At 33.4% G+C, this 12,429-nt stretch overlaps 1 protein-coding gene across 1 annotated transcript; it reads left to right on the plus strand.

Annotated features, from left to right (window-relative positions):
* The first annotated feature begins 4,911 nt into the window (after positions 1 to 4,911).
* Positions 4,912 to 11,144, plus strand: LOC125828262 (B3 domain-containing protein Os01g0905400-like). The gene is made up of 6 exons (XM_049507575.1): positions 4,912 to 4,965; positions 5,595 to 5,726; positions 8,622 to 9,105; positions 9,585 to 9,662; positions 9,812 to 9,975; positions 10,869 to 11,144. Exons 1-6 carry the CDS (start codon positions 4,912 to 4,914, stop codon positions 11,142 to 11,144), a joined length of 1,188 nt encoding a protein of 395 aa, XP_049363532.1.
* Positions 11,145 to 12,429: the final 1,285 nt, after the last annotated feature.

The raw sequence follows: 12,429 nt of genomic DNA on the forward strand, positions 1-12,429 counted from the left end.
CATCATACATTGAAGCAAATAAATGTCTCAAAGTTGCAGATTTGACATGCATCCTTTTCTTTTTTCTCAGAAGCATAGCAGTTAGAATGAGTTGCTGTCTTATAAGTGTACATAGTCTATGAATATTGATTGCGGACTTGATTCTTATATTAATATTTGCCTCTTATAAGCTGTGGAAGTTTCTCTTTACAAATTGAGAATCTTCATTAGATTTTATTGCTATGTGCTTATTGAGACAACCTTAACTCCCTGGTCCCAGAATATCTTCTTCAACTTCGAAACTTACAGTGCTCACATTCTTCTGAAGGCCACTAAACATAAGCTCTTTTGCTTCCTCATTCACCAAAATATCCAAAAAGAAATGTGCTGCATATCATTTTAAAGTCCCAGACAGGGTAACGTTTTTGTTTTGGTTTCCCATGTTCGAAGCCCGCATTGAAGCCCCGACTAAATCCGGATCATGTACGGCTATGCGTGGCAACGGGACCGGAACCGGGATGGACCGGAACCGGTAATTCTGGAAAATTTTATGTATACCTGTCCCGGACCGGATCGGATTGGAAATCGGGTCTCAATGGCTATATTTAAAAAAAATAAAATTAATTATTAAAATTAAAAAATTAGGAACATTACTCAAATAATATTAAAACTTTTATAATTTTAAAGTTAAAAATTTATACTTTTAAAGTTTTAAATACAAACTTTCAAACTTTAAAAGTATAAAAGTTTAAATTTCACACTTTAAAAGTTTGAAAATTTAAATTTAAATTCAAACTTTAAAACTATAAAAGTTTAAATTTCACCCTTTAAAAGTTTGAAAATTTAAATTCAAACATTAAAACTATAAAAGTTTAAATTTCACACTTTAAAAGTTTGAAAATTTAAATTTAAGACAATAATAAAAAAAAATTAAGGCGAATAGCCTATACTTTTATTAATATTAATTAAATAGTACAAGTTGAGTTACAAAATATTAGTAGAGTATTAAAAAATCTAATCTACATAGTCACCTTCTAGGAAGGGTTCTGTTTGAATTAGACCTCGAATTATTATACTCATACTAATAGACATTTAAATTTAATAGTTCATGCTACCAAGGAAATCTTTTTTTAAATCATTTAACATTTCTCTAGTAACATGCTCTGAAGTTGGTTGATTAGATAGTTCCTCCATTGCATCAATGCTGTCGTCACTAAAATCTTGCATTATTTCATCAACGTCATTTTCAAATTTGGTCGGTAAAGGTGGACGACCATAACTCCTTCTCTCGCCATTAATCCAATCTCTAAATAGTATCGATATCTCCAAGTTATCTACTGCTAATGAATATATATGCTCTCCAATTTGAAATCTTGCTGCACTAAAAGCGCCTTCCGAAGCTGCTGAAGATGCTTGAATAGCTAACACATCTCGAGCAACCGGTTGAAGTTTTGGAAATCCCTGGCCACGATTGTTCCACCATTCTAGAAGATCAATAGTAGCAGGTTTTGTATTTTGATTAATATATGCATCAAAATAATTTCTATCATTATGAGAAAGTTCAAGATAACAATCTATCATATCAACAAGATCATCTTCATTATATTTACTCCTAGAACTTTGAGGCTCTTCATTACGTACTACATTCATTCTATTAGAATTATACAAGTCATACAATTTTCTAACTTCAATTTTTATACTATCTGACAACTAGGTGTTTCATCATCTTCACTATCAATACCCAAATTAAAATATATTTTATCAATCATTCGTGATGCACCTTCATCTTTGTAATGTGGGTTTAACAAACAAACGGTTAAATAAATTTGAGGAATAGGAATAAAATATTTTTTAAAATTTTCAATCATTTTCTTAACAGATTCTTCAAATCTTGGTTTATTTTTGAATTTATAAAATTTACTAGAAATAACACAAATATTAAGTAAAATAGAAAAAATAGTTGGATAATAAAGTGCATATATTTGTTTTGTAGTTAAATAAAAAACTTTTAAGAATTTTATAAGTTCTTTTATGTCATTCCAATCATTATCATCAAGTCTACATGTCATAATTGAATTATGAGCATTTCAAACCATTTGAAAAAGTTTCCTATATTCATAAGCGACTTCAAGCATTTCATATAAAGAATTCCATCTAGTATACACTGATTTTGGAATTTTTCTAGGTGGAAGATTGAATTCACGACAACGATTTTCAAAATCTCTACGTCTAGACTTAAGTTGACATTTAAAAATAAAATGACATGCAATTTCAACTTTTATGCAACCATCATTATACATTGCTATACCATTTCTAACAATCAAATTATATATGTGTACATCACACCTAATATGAAAATCATCAATATAAATAGGGCAAAAAGACGATTTTAGTATTTCAACAACAGATCTATTATTAGAAATATTATCTAAGGTAACACTACTTATTTTATCACAAATTCCATAGTTTTGTAAAGCATCTATAATTGTTTGAGCTATATAACTACCGGTTTTATGCATTTCACAACATTTATAACCTAAAATTCTTTTTTGCAAAGTCCAATTTTCATCAATCAAATGTGCAGTAATAGTGAAATAATCATTACCATTTACACTACGACCCATATTAGAAGTAATAGCTATTTTACAATTATTATAATAAAATAAACAACGAAGATATTGAAAATGTTGAGCTTGATAATCAAAGATAGCATTTTTAATTGTATTTCTAGTAAAACCTTTTAAATGTGGATTATACACAATTTGAATATAATGAATTAAATTCGGATTTTCAGCAAAACTAAATGGCAAACCCATAACAACAATTATTTTAGCTAATTCTTCAAGATCTTTTTCTCTACTAGATGACCGTTGTATACTAAAGCCAGAAACATAGAAGAATTTAATTGTGTTTGAACCATATTAGAGCCCCCTACTCCTACATTTTCAGGAAGGGTGGTACCATTCTTTTTAGCTTCGGCTACAGCTTTAGCATGTAAAAATTCATTTTTACAACATGACATGAAATGATTACTCAAATGTCCCGTCCCACACTGTTTTCCTACAGTTTTATGATTCATTCTATGTTTACATTTATTACAAATAACTTGTGTTTTATCTTCATTTTGAGTCATAAATTGCCACACAATTTATTTTTTAGCGCGTTCTACCTTAGGCCTAGGATGCACGGGGGGAACGGGAGCAGGACAACGAAAGGGAGCGGAAGGGGAAGAGGGACTGGGAGTGGGAGTAGTAGCCGTAACTGGCTCAGTTTCATCATCATCATATTCATCAACATTATTATCAAAACTATCAATATAATCATTAACATCATCATGTTCATCATCTTCAGGTAATTCCTCATCAAAATTACCGAACCTTCTTTGTAAACGTTCATGATAAGGATCTAATCTACTATTACTATCAATATTAAAAATAATTTCATCAACATGCGTATAATCATCCGTATTTATTCTTAATTGAGAAGATTTTTTAGTTTTAGATTTAGAAGTACTACCGTTTTTTTTTTTTTCTTGGATTTTGAGCTCCATAATTTAGTGATCGAATCAACTATAGTTGTTTTACCCTTGTCAACATTGTTTTTACCGGAATCCATATTCAAATATAAAAAGTGAGTAAATTATATATAATACGAAAATGTAATGCAAAGTTTTAAACAAATAAATAACTAAATAAGTAGAGACTAGAGACTAATTACTCACAAAATAAATAATTAAATGCAAACAAATAAATAATTAAATGAAAAGTGAGTTGGAACGAATATACCAAACGTCTACTTAAAAAAGTAGATGTGTATGGCCGAAAGCCGAAAATTGAAGCTCCAATTTCCAAAGACCAAATTCGTAATTTTAACGAGAATAAGAGATTAGAGAGTAGAGACTTGAGTGAGACTTTTGAGAGTTGTTGAGAGAGCAGAAGATAATATTTTTGTGAGTGAAAAGAATGAAAGATTGAGGTATTTATGGTTAAAAAAAAGGGATGAAAATATAGTTTTTAGAAGGTTGGGTATTAAAAAAAAATTTGGGGGGTAGGGGGTGTAAAGGGGAGTTATGGGGGCGAAAGAGCCGTTGGTGGGGCCCAAAACCCATTGCCCAACGGCTCTCAAAACGGCTATATTTAACATTTTTTTAAAAAAAAAACCAAACTGGACCGGAACTAGGACTAACCGGTATATCCCGATTTCCGTCCCATTACCCCTCCCGGACCCCCTAGACACCGGCCCTAACCGGTACAAGCGAGAACGGAACCGACACCTCCCGGTTTCGTTGCCAGCCATACGTACAACCAGAGGTGATGCTCTCAACAAGATTTTCTCCATCTATAGGGTAACATAGGAATACTTTCTTTGAGTTTTTGGTATTGCCAAGGTTAACTTTACTATAATGACTCCGTAAGTCATACTCACTGGATTTTACCAACATCTTACAAAATTCTCATTACATTTGAGTTCGATTCTCAACTATGACATTTTAACATTTTTTGAATTACAGCTTACATCTTGTTCTACTTTTAACCCAAATGGAAGGATAAAAGCTTCATAATAAGAAAATGGGCAGTCTTTAGGAATAAATTTCACAATAAGACAGTACAATCTTATTATAAAAAAATAAAGGGTGTCATTTTTCTTAAATGTTGTTTGAATGGTCAACTTCAATTCACCTGAAAAGACAGACAAGGTCTGAAATGTGAATGTATGCATGCCTCCAACGTAAGTTTTAGTTCTTGAAATAATTAAAACCACAATTTAAAAGTGAAGAAAAATTTCTTTTGTTTTTTGTATCCAATTCACTTAACTTTGCCATTTTTAAAAGAGCATCATTTACTATTAATTTTCCGAGACAGATGTCAAATCAATTACTACTTAAATCATAATTAATGCTACTTTGAATGTTCAATTTAAATACTATTAACTATGAGTACTGCTAATTGGCAAGACAGAATTTTGGCACGAATTGCCAAGACACGGGTAAATGACGAAAATGTCCTTTTAGCTCCAAAACCGCTTGTTTTTCCCTCCAAAAAAGAAGACCACCTTTGACATTTTAATAATTATTTACTCTCTCTTACTTTACTCTTTTTATCTCCTTCAACTTCACTCTCATCTGTTCTTATTTTAATTTGTTGTTCAAGAATTTATATTGTTGTTGGATTTATAACATAAGTATATATAGTTCTTTAAATAGCATGATTCCACAATACTTTTGTAGCTTAATTTCACTCTTCATTGGAATATTTCAATGTTCAACCATTTGTATTTACTGTATAAACTACCACTAAGTCAAATGGTCGAATTTGCACATTCTTGCCAACTACAATATATAGAAGTAGGGGTGTACAAAATCGAACCAAAAATCAAACCAAATTGCAAATCGAGTCAAATCGTAAAAAAAACCCGACTAGTGGTTGGTTTGACTTGGTTTGGTGTTGAAAAAAAAAATCCAACTATATTTGGGTTGGTTTGTTTTTAACTAAAAAAACCAACCCGAGACCAAACCAACCTGACATTATATGTATAATTTTAAAATTTTATTTTATAAATAAAAATATTTACTTTGATATAATTTTTAAATATTTCTTATACTTTTTTTTTTATAGTTTTTATCTTTTAATGAAGCATGTGAATTGTGCACCCGTACGTGCTTGTTGATACATGGAGAAAGGGATCCCTCACCAATTGTTAGCTCTTTCTTCAAAGTCATGATCGATGACAGTTTTCTCCAAGTTCTGGTATAATTTGATCTTTACATATAGTATTACCTGCTCTTACAACCATTATATTTAACTTCCTTCAATTTGTTATGTAACTCCCTATTACAATGTGATCCTGTAACATTCCTTTATTTAAACCATCCTATTTTAGTATGTGGATTACTCCTCTATTTGAACCATCTTATTTTAGTATGTGTATTACTCCTCTATTTAAACCATCCTATTTTAGTATGTGTATTACATCTTCGTCTATCATATCACTCTTAAAAAGCTCAACCTAGATAATTGGGTTGCCTGCATTTAGGACCACAAATCCTAAGTTGAGCGTTGGTTTTGTATTAATAAAACTTCATAATCTCATTTGAGTTGTCGAATGAGTTCTGTCAATTGTAGCATTTCGTGTTTCAAACTTCGTAGAGATTACACTGCTTATAGAATATGAAAAAAAAGGAGGAATGTTAGAGAGATGACCTCCTTTTTTTTGACAAAGGTACTGTTGTATTCCTCACCATTAAGGAATGCTGGCCACCTCAAAAAATTGGTAAACAGAAGTTAGAATCTAGATTTACTAGGCTCCTAAGAAATCTACAGAGTCATCTACTTCCTCTATACAATTCTCTTTACACCAAAAAAATAGGGAGACTAGGCAACTCCATTTAACATCATGAATGGACCTAGATTTGTCTTCAGAAAGATGACCCTTCTTGGCTGGAATCTCTATCAGTAAACTCATCAAAGTAGGTTTTAGATGATAAGGGCAAATGTGATATCTAATCAAGAAAGAAAATTGGAGACTTTGATAGATAGCATTATTAGAAGTGTGTAGCGGAAGGTGGGTGAAGTATGACTATATTTTTGCCGGGGAAAGTGTGGTTGGAATACTCATTCCTTGAGATGATAGAAAGTTGAGTATGTAGAAGTTAACAAGAGGGAGTTTGTGTCAGGGGTGCGGTTTAGATACATTAGCAATGGAATGAAGTGAGAATTTAGGGGATCTCTATGGACCTATGAGGGAGGGGTCAAAAAAGTCTTTTTGGAAGGAGTTAGAAGCTGAGATATACCTAGATAATGAAGTTGTTTAAACCAATAACCACTTGTTCCTACACTGCAGACTGACCTCACAAATGTGGGCATTATTCCTCTAGTCTATTCGAAACCAACTGGATAATGCTAGAACACACAACAGACCTTCTCAGTTGTTGGATCAGAAGAGGAGGTAGCAAGAGTTAGAAGAAATGGTGGAGAATTGTCCCACCTTGTATATGTTGGACGATATGGAAAGAGAGACACAATAGATGTTTTGAAGATAACTTTAGTTCCATTCATAAGATTTAGTGGAATTGTATTATAACCTTTTACTTTTGGTGTAAAGAAGAATGAGTAGAGGATGTTGAACAGCTAATAGATTTGTTAGAATTACTATAATTTTTGGAGGTCTCCAGCATATCCTTAATGTTGAAGAATACATTACCACTATTCAAAAGAAATGTAGAGGAAGATGGAGGGATCTTTTTTTAGATTTGAGAACGTGTGGCTAAGTGTGATTGATTTTGGGGATAAAGTGATTGGTTGGTGGTGGAGTTATGCAGTGGAGGGGAGACTTTCTTAAAGTCTTGCCAAGAAGTTGAAATTGCTTAAAAAAATACAGTGTTGTGGAAGTGTTGGGGAGGCTAGAGGTGAAACTGAAATAGATTATAAATGAAGTGGGGAATTAGATATGGCTGAAGTGAGAAGGGAGTCAGAAGAGAGGGAGAAGGAGAGAAAAAAGGGGTTGGAAAGGGAGTTAGCCAATTCAGCCTTGGTCCAAGAGGTGAGTTGGAGAAAGATCGAAGGTGCTATGGTTAAATGAGGGGGACTCAAATACAAAAAATTTATATGGGTATTAGTCGAGAATACACAAAAGAATTTCATAGAGTTGTTAAAATGGGGTGATGCATGTTGGGGAGGAGGAAGTAGAGGGAGAAATTGTAGATTTTTACAAACTTTTGTTCAAAGTGGAAGCAGATTGGAAGGCCGAATTTGGGGTTTGGGGGTGGGGGGGTTAAGGTTCAATCAAATTTCATTGATGGCATCATGAAGATGCAGTCAGTACATGTAACTAATGTTTTTTGTCATGTCGCATTGGCCGTGTACTTTGTAAAGCATGTAAACTAACCTATCACACATCGTATGATTCCGTTCCTTAGCTACTTGTAAAAGTTCTCTCTTCAAATTTCTCAATATCAACTGTAAAAATGATTTGTTTAATATAATTCAAATCTTGCTTGAATTGGATCACGTGATTCTGTACTTGCAATACCATGAAAAAGCTAGATCCTGTGTTTATGTTCTGAAGCTGTAATTTTTTTATTACATCCGGGAAAGGGATGTGAATTATGTGCTATTGTTGGAATTTGAATTCTCCACCTAAACTGTAAAAGGCCGGGAGCTCACCAAGTGATCTAGCCACCTTCAACCCTGGAAGTTGTTATTTTCTTATGCTACCGTAGCTTATAGTTTAGTTGTAACAGTTGGGAGCCTCCCTCACAACAAGTGTGAGTACAATTCACACTATCCCCTTCCCCTTCCTAAGTAATGGAAGAAAAAGTACTTCAAAAATAAGCTTATGTAGCTTCTGAGTGAAAAATATTGTTACAGTCCTTTATGATTCAATGCTCATGCATTTCTATTCTTCCGAAATAGTTGGCATACATTTGTTGCTTTAACTTCCCTAATTGTTATTTTATGCATTTAAATTGAGCACATGACAGGATAGAACTAGTGTAAAAATTCTGGTTTTTTTTGGATAACCAAATGCTCAATGTACAATTCAAACACTTCCAATAGTGTAGTGCGTAAATTATTTCTTTACCCTAGATGTTGAGTTACATATCAGTTTATAGACATTCATATTCTCAAGTACAAACTTTTCAGTACATTCCCCCCAGATTTGCTCGATTGATATCTCACTTGATGGATCAAGAAATTGAGCTGGAGGACTCTACTGGACAACGATGGAAGGTGGGAATTAGTAATCATAATGGTTCGCTTGCAATTCGACAAGGATGGCAGACCTTTTCGTCTGAGCATGGTCTAAAATTGGGAGACTTCTTAGTCTTCCATTATATTCAGGGTCAGCACTTTGTTGTTCAAATATATGGAACGAGTGGTTGTCAGAAGATCAACTTTTACAATGGCACTTGCATGAGGAAGGAAAGACCGAGAACTAATGCTACAACAACTTCTCATGATGAGCTGTCCCCGGCAACTGACATAAATTTAAGGGAAAAAAAGAATTCAACACCCTTAGTTACTGTTGTACCAGTGTCTGATAGAGTTGGACAACTACCAGTGACCACAACTTTTGCATCAAACATTGATGCTGACACTCTGAAATCAACTGAAAATGGTGTCAAGGGTAATTTTCTTCCTTTCATATATGTCATATTTTCTTAATATATCCTTTTCGTGTTTGGAGAGATTGGAATGGAAAAGGAAGGGAAAGGAAAAATACAAAGAGGGAAAATGAAAAGGAAGTGAGAATTTTTCATGGCGCTAAAAGAAAACTGATCCCTCTCTCTCTCCCCCACTTCCCATCCTACTTCTCTAGTTAAACGAAAAAAGAAAAAAGAAAATTTTTTAATGTTCCCTTCCTCTTCCTCATTTTCCATGCAAATTTGTGATTAAATTTGATTTGCTCCAGTATATATTTTCAACAACACAATGATGTGTTTTGTTAGGCAGTCATTTGGTGTCTTTATACTAAGCAAATTCTTGTTCTGCTATCTTAAATGTAGTTTTATTATTCTCTGACTTATTTGTGAGACTAGAATTTTCCTTTATTCTTTATTTTATTTTGATTTCTACCTGTTATTTGAGGGGCTCTGCGTCATGCAGGTAAGAAAACAAGAGTAGATAAGCGAGAACTGAAGCAGATGGCAGCAAAAACGCGTTGTCCTTCTAAAAAGTTAAATGGTATGACATTTTCATAATTAGTTTATAATTCATTTGATATCCTTTTCTCATTATTACTCATCATCCGATGCATGTATTCACTGCTCAATCCCTTTGACCGTCATTCCTGCTACTTTCTTATTTGATGTATACTGCATGAGCAAATGCAGGAAAAGAGCCAAAAATAATAGAGAAAGATGGTCAAGGTTGCCCTGAGGCTGAAATTGGTAATAACAAAGCTATAGAAAGCGAGCCTGCTGATTTAGGAGACACATCATTTCTTGATGCTGGCAACTTCTCATGTTTGCTGCGAGTGGATGGTCGATCTTTTCTGGTGAAAATCTTACTGAAATATCATTCCTTGTGCTATTAGCTGGATTTTGAGGAATTTATTTGTTTGATTTCTTACGTGCAACATATACACTGCTTGAACAGTGTATATCCCTGCAGCATATACTGTTCATTGGAGTGACATGCATTTTAGTATTGTTTTCACCTGTCCTTGGCATTGAATAATCATATACTTTCGGCCTAAATACTCTACAATATTTTCGATAATTCATGAAGATTGATGACAAAGGCAGATTACTTTGTCAGTAAACAAAATGTTTGAAAGGAATAAACAATATGATTGCAAGCCAATTTTACTAAGATCAGTGCATATTTATTTATACAAAAGGAGGATATCAGGAAATCACCACCGAGTTCATAGTAAATTATTATGCTAATTTTGATTGCAAGCATCACTCTGATGGTAAAGTTTATATTATCTTTAATTTAAAAATTAATGAGAATTCTTTGTGATTGAAATGCCAATCTTTTTCAAAGAACCTAGTCAACATGATTGGCAATTGACATTGTTTTCTTGTCTTTTTTCTTGGTCATAGCAAGTGGCTGATTTCAACTGACTTTTTATTCTATGAAGAATGAACATTCTGTCTATTTCTCAAGGAGAAAAAGTTTTGATGTTCCTTGGAACATTGTCATATATCATTTTCTTTGAAGCAGGGTCTACATTCTATTGATATTTGAATATTTGGCACTGCCAATCATTTGACTACACTGTTCATTCTTTTTCTTTTCGCTATGATTTACAGCAGAAAGCTTTCTCTTTAGAGAGTTAGTCCATTCCACATTGTGCTTAACTACGTGTATTTGGCTGAAATTGTCTTTTGATTCCGAGGTATATATGTTTTTATTCTCCTCAAGCCTTAAATTATTGTGTAGGAATTACCACAAAGCTGGCCAGAAGTTTTACCAAGCAGCAAAAAGATGAGAAAGATTACTATTTATCTCAAAGGACCAGATAATAGAACCAGGCCTGTCATCTATCATGAAGATTTCGGTTCAAAGGTTTTGATAGGAAACTGGGCATCATTTATTGAAGTGTATGGCCTTAAACCTGGAGATGAATGTCTATTCCAACTTTCAAATCTATCAGAGCGCATGTTTACTGTGAAGGCAACCCACAAGGTAGATGGCACACAAACGACTTTGAGCTGATTATCGTGGGGCAATTGTGAGAACAATGTAATGGAAGCTATGACGAGATTTTACTTGATTTAAGCAAATCTATAGTGGATAATGACTTTATTCATACTGTGCTTTATCTGTGAATGCTATGCTGATACTTTCTTTTAGCATCATCATCTACATTGAAGCAAATAAAGGGATCAAAGTTGCAGATTTGAAATGCACCCTTTTCTTTTTAATTAGAAACACAGCATAACAGTTAGAAAAGTAGCTCTATCCAGCTGAACCCGTGCCATTAGTACTCATTGTGAGTGTCGCGGAGGTCAGAGCTGGCTTAGCACCACTTGCAGGTGCCAATACATTTATATTTCAGTATGGGAAAAGTAGTCAACCTCCCCAAGTATGAATGCCGCCATGGCTAAGGGTAGGCTTGTTGTCACCACACTTGCTAGTGTCATTGTTTGTCCTTATATGTCATGATTCAGTTTCAGCTTATGAATTTCAATGTTGATAAATTAATTGCTTATTTTATGCTACTGCATTTCATCATAATTGACTATCTTAGCTTATACTTGTATTTTCACGGGATGGTGTTTTGAAAGGGTAATGTTTAATTTTGATTCCATCGATTGAAGTTATTACGCTGGCTGTGCTCCTCTGGGTGGAAAGTACAGATCAAAAGACAAGCTAATTGTCAAATAATGTTGGTTCTTGGCTGGTTGCAATAGATGGAACCACTAGTAAGACGATTTTTCCACTAGGTAGATTTGTTTATTCTTCTAGTTTCAAAGGCTTGACAAAATAGAAAGTATCATAGTACGTCCAATTTGTCTTCAACTTTCAACTCCCAATTATACCTAGGAATGAAATCAATTAGACATCCGTGGAAGTCAGACACGATGGGAGTTTGCATGTCTAGATAGAAAAGATATCATTGGACTATAGCACAAGATAACCCCAAAGAATAATTATTGTTTATGAAGCTTCTATTATTAGTGAAAGTTTCTATTTTAAATTGGAATTCTTCACTAGATTTTATTGTATACTGGTTATTGAGATAATCATAACTGCCTCTGGTCCCATCATACTCTTTTCCGCATAATAGTTGGTTTCTCAAAATCAATTAATGTAGCTATTTTGCTTCCTCATTCACCAACATATTCAAAAAGAAAATGTGCTGCAAATTATTCAAACTCCCACAGAGACCTGGATAACATAGGAACATTTTCTTTGAGTAATTGTAATGACTCCATAAGTCATAACTCCAGGATTTTTGAAATATTATATATCTTGTAATTGCCTCTTTAGATTTCTG

Source organism: Solanum verrucosum, unplaced genomic scaffold (assembly GCF_900185275.1).
Source record: "Solanum verrucosum unplaced genomic scaffold, falcon-dt-bn FXZP01000047.1, whole genome shotgun sequence".
NCBI classification, from domain to species: Eukaryota; Viridiplantae; Streptophyta; class Magnoliopsida; order Solanales; family Solanaceae; genus Solanum; species Solanum verrucosum.

What these genes read in the sequence shown, in the direction of transcription:
- LOC125828262 (XM_049507575.1), top strand. Translation starts at nt 4,912, where the DNA reads ATGAGTACTGCTAATTGGCAAGACAGAATTTTGGCACGAATTGCCAAG. An exon ending in CACGAATTGCCAAGACACGG is followed by an intron (nt 4,966 to 5,594) that starts GTAAATGACGAA and finishes TTTTTTTTATAG; the next exon opens with TTTTTATCTTTTAATGAAGC. An exon ending in TCCTTCTAAAAAGTTAAATG is followed by an intron (nt 9,663 to 9,811) that starts GTATGACATTTT and finishes GAGCAAATGCAG; the next exon opens with GAAAAGAGCCAAAAATAATA.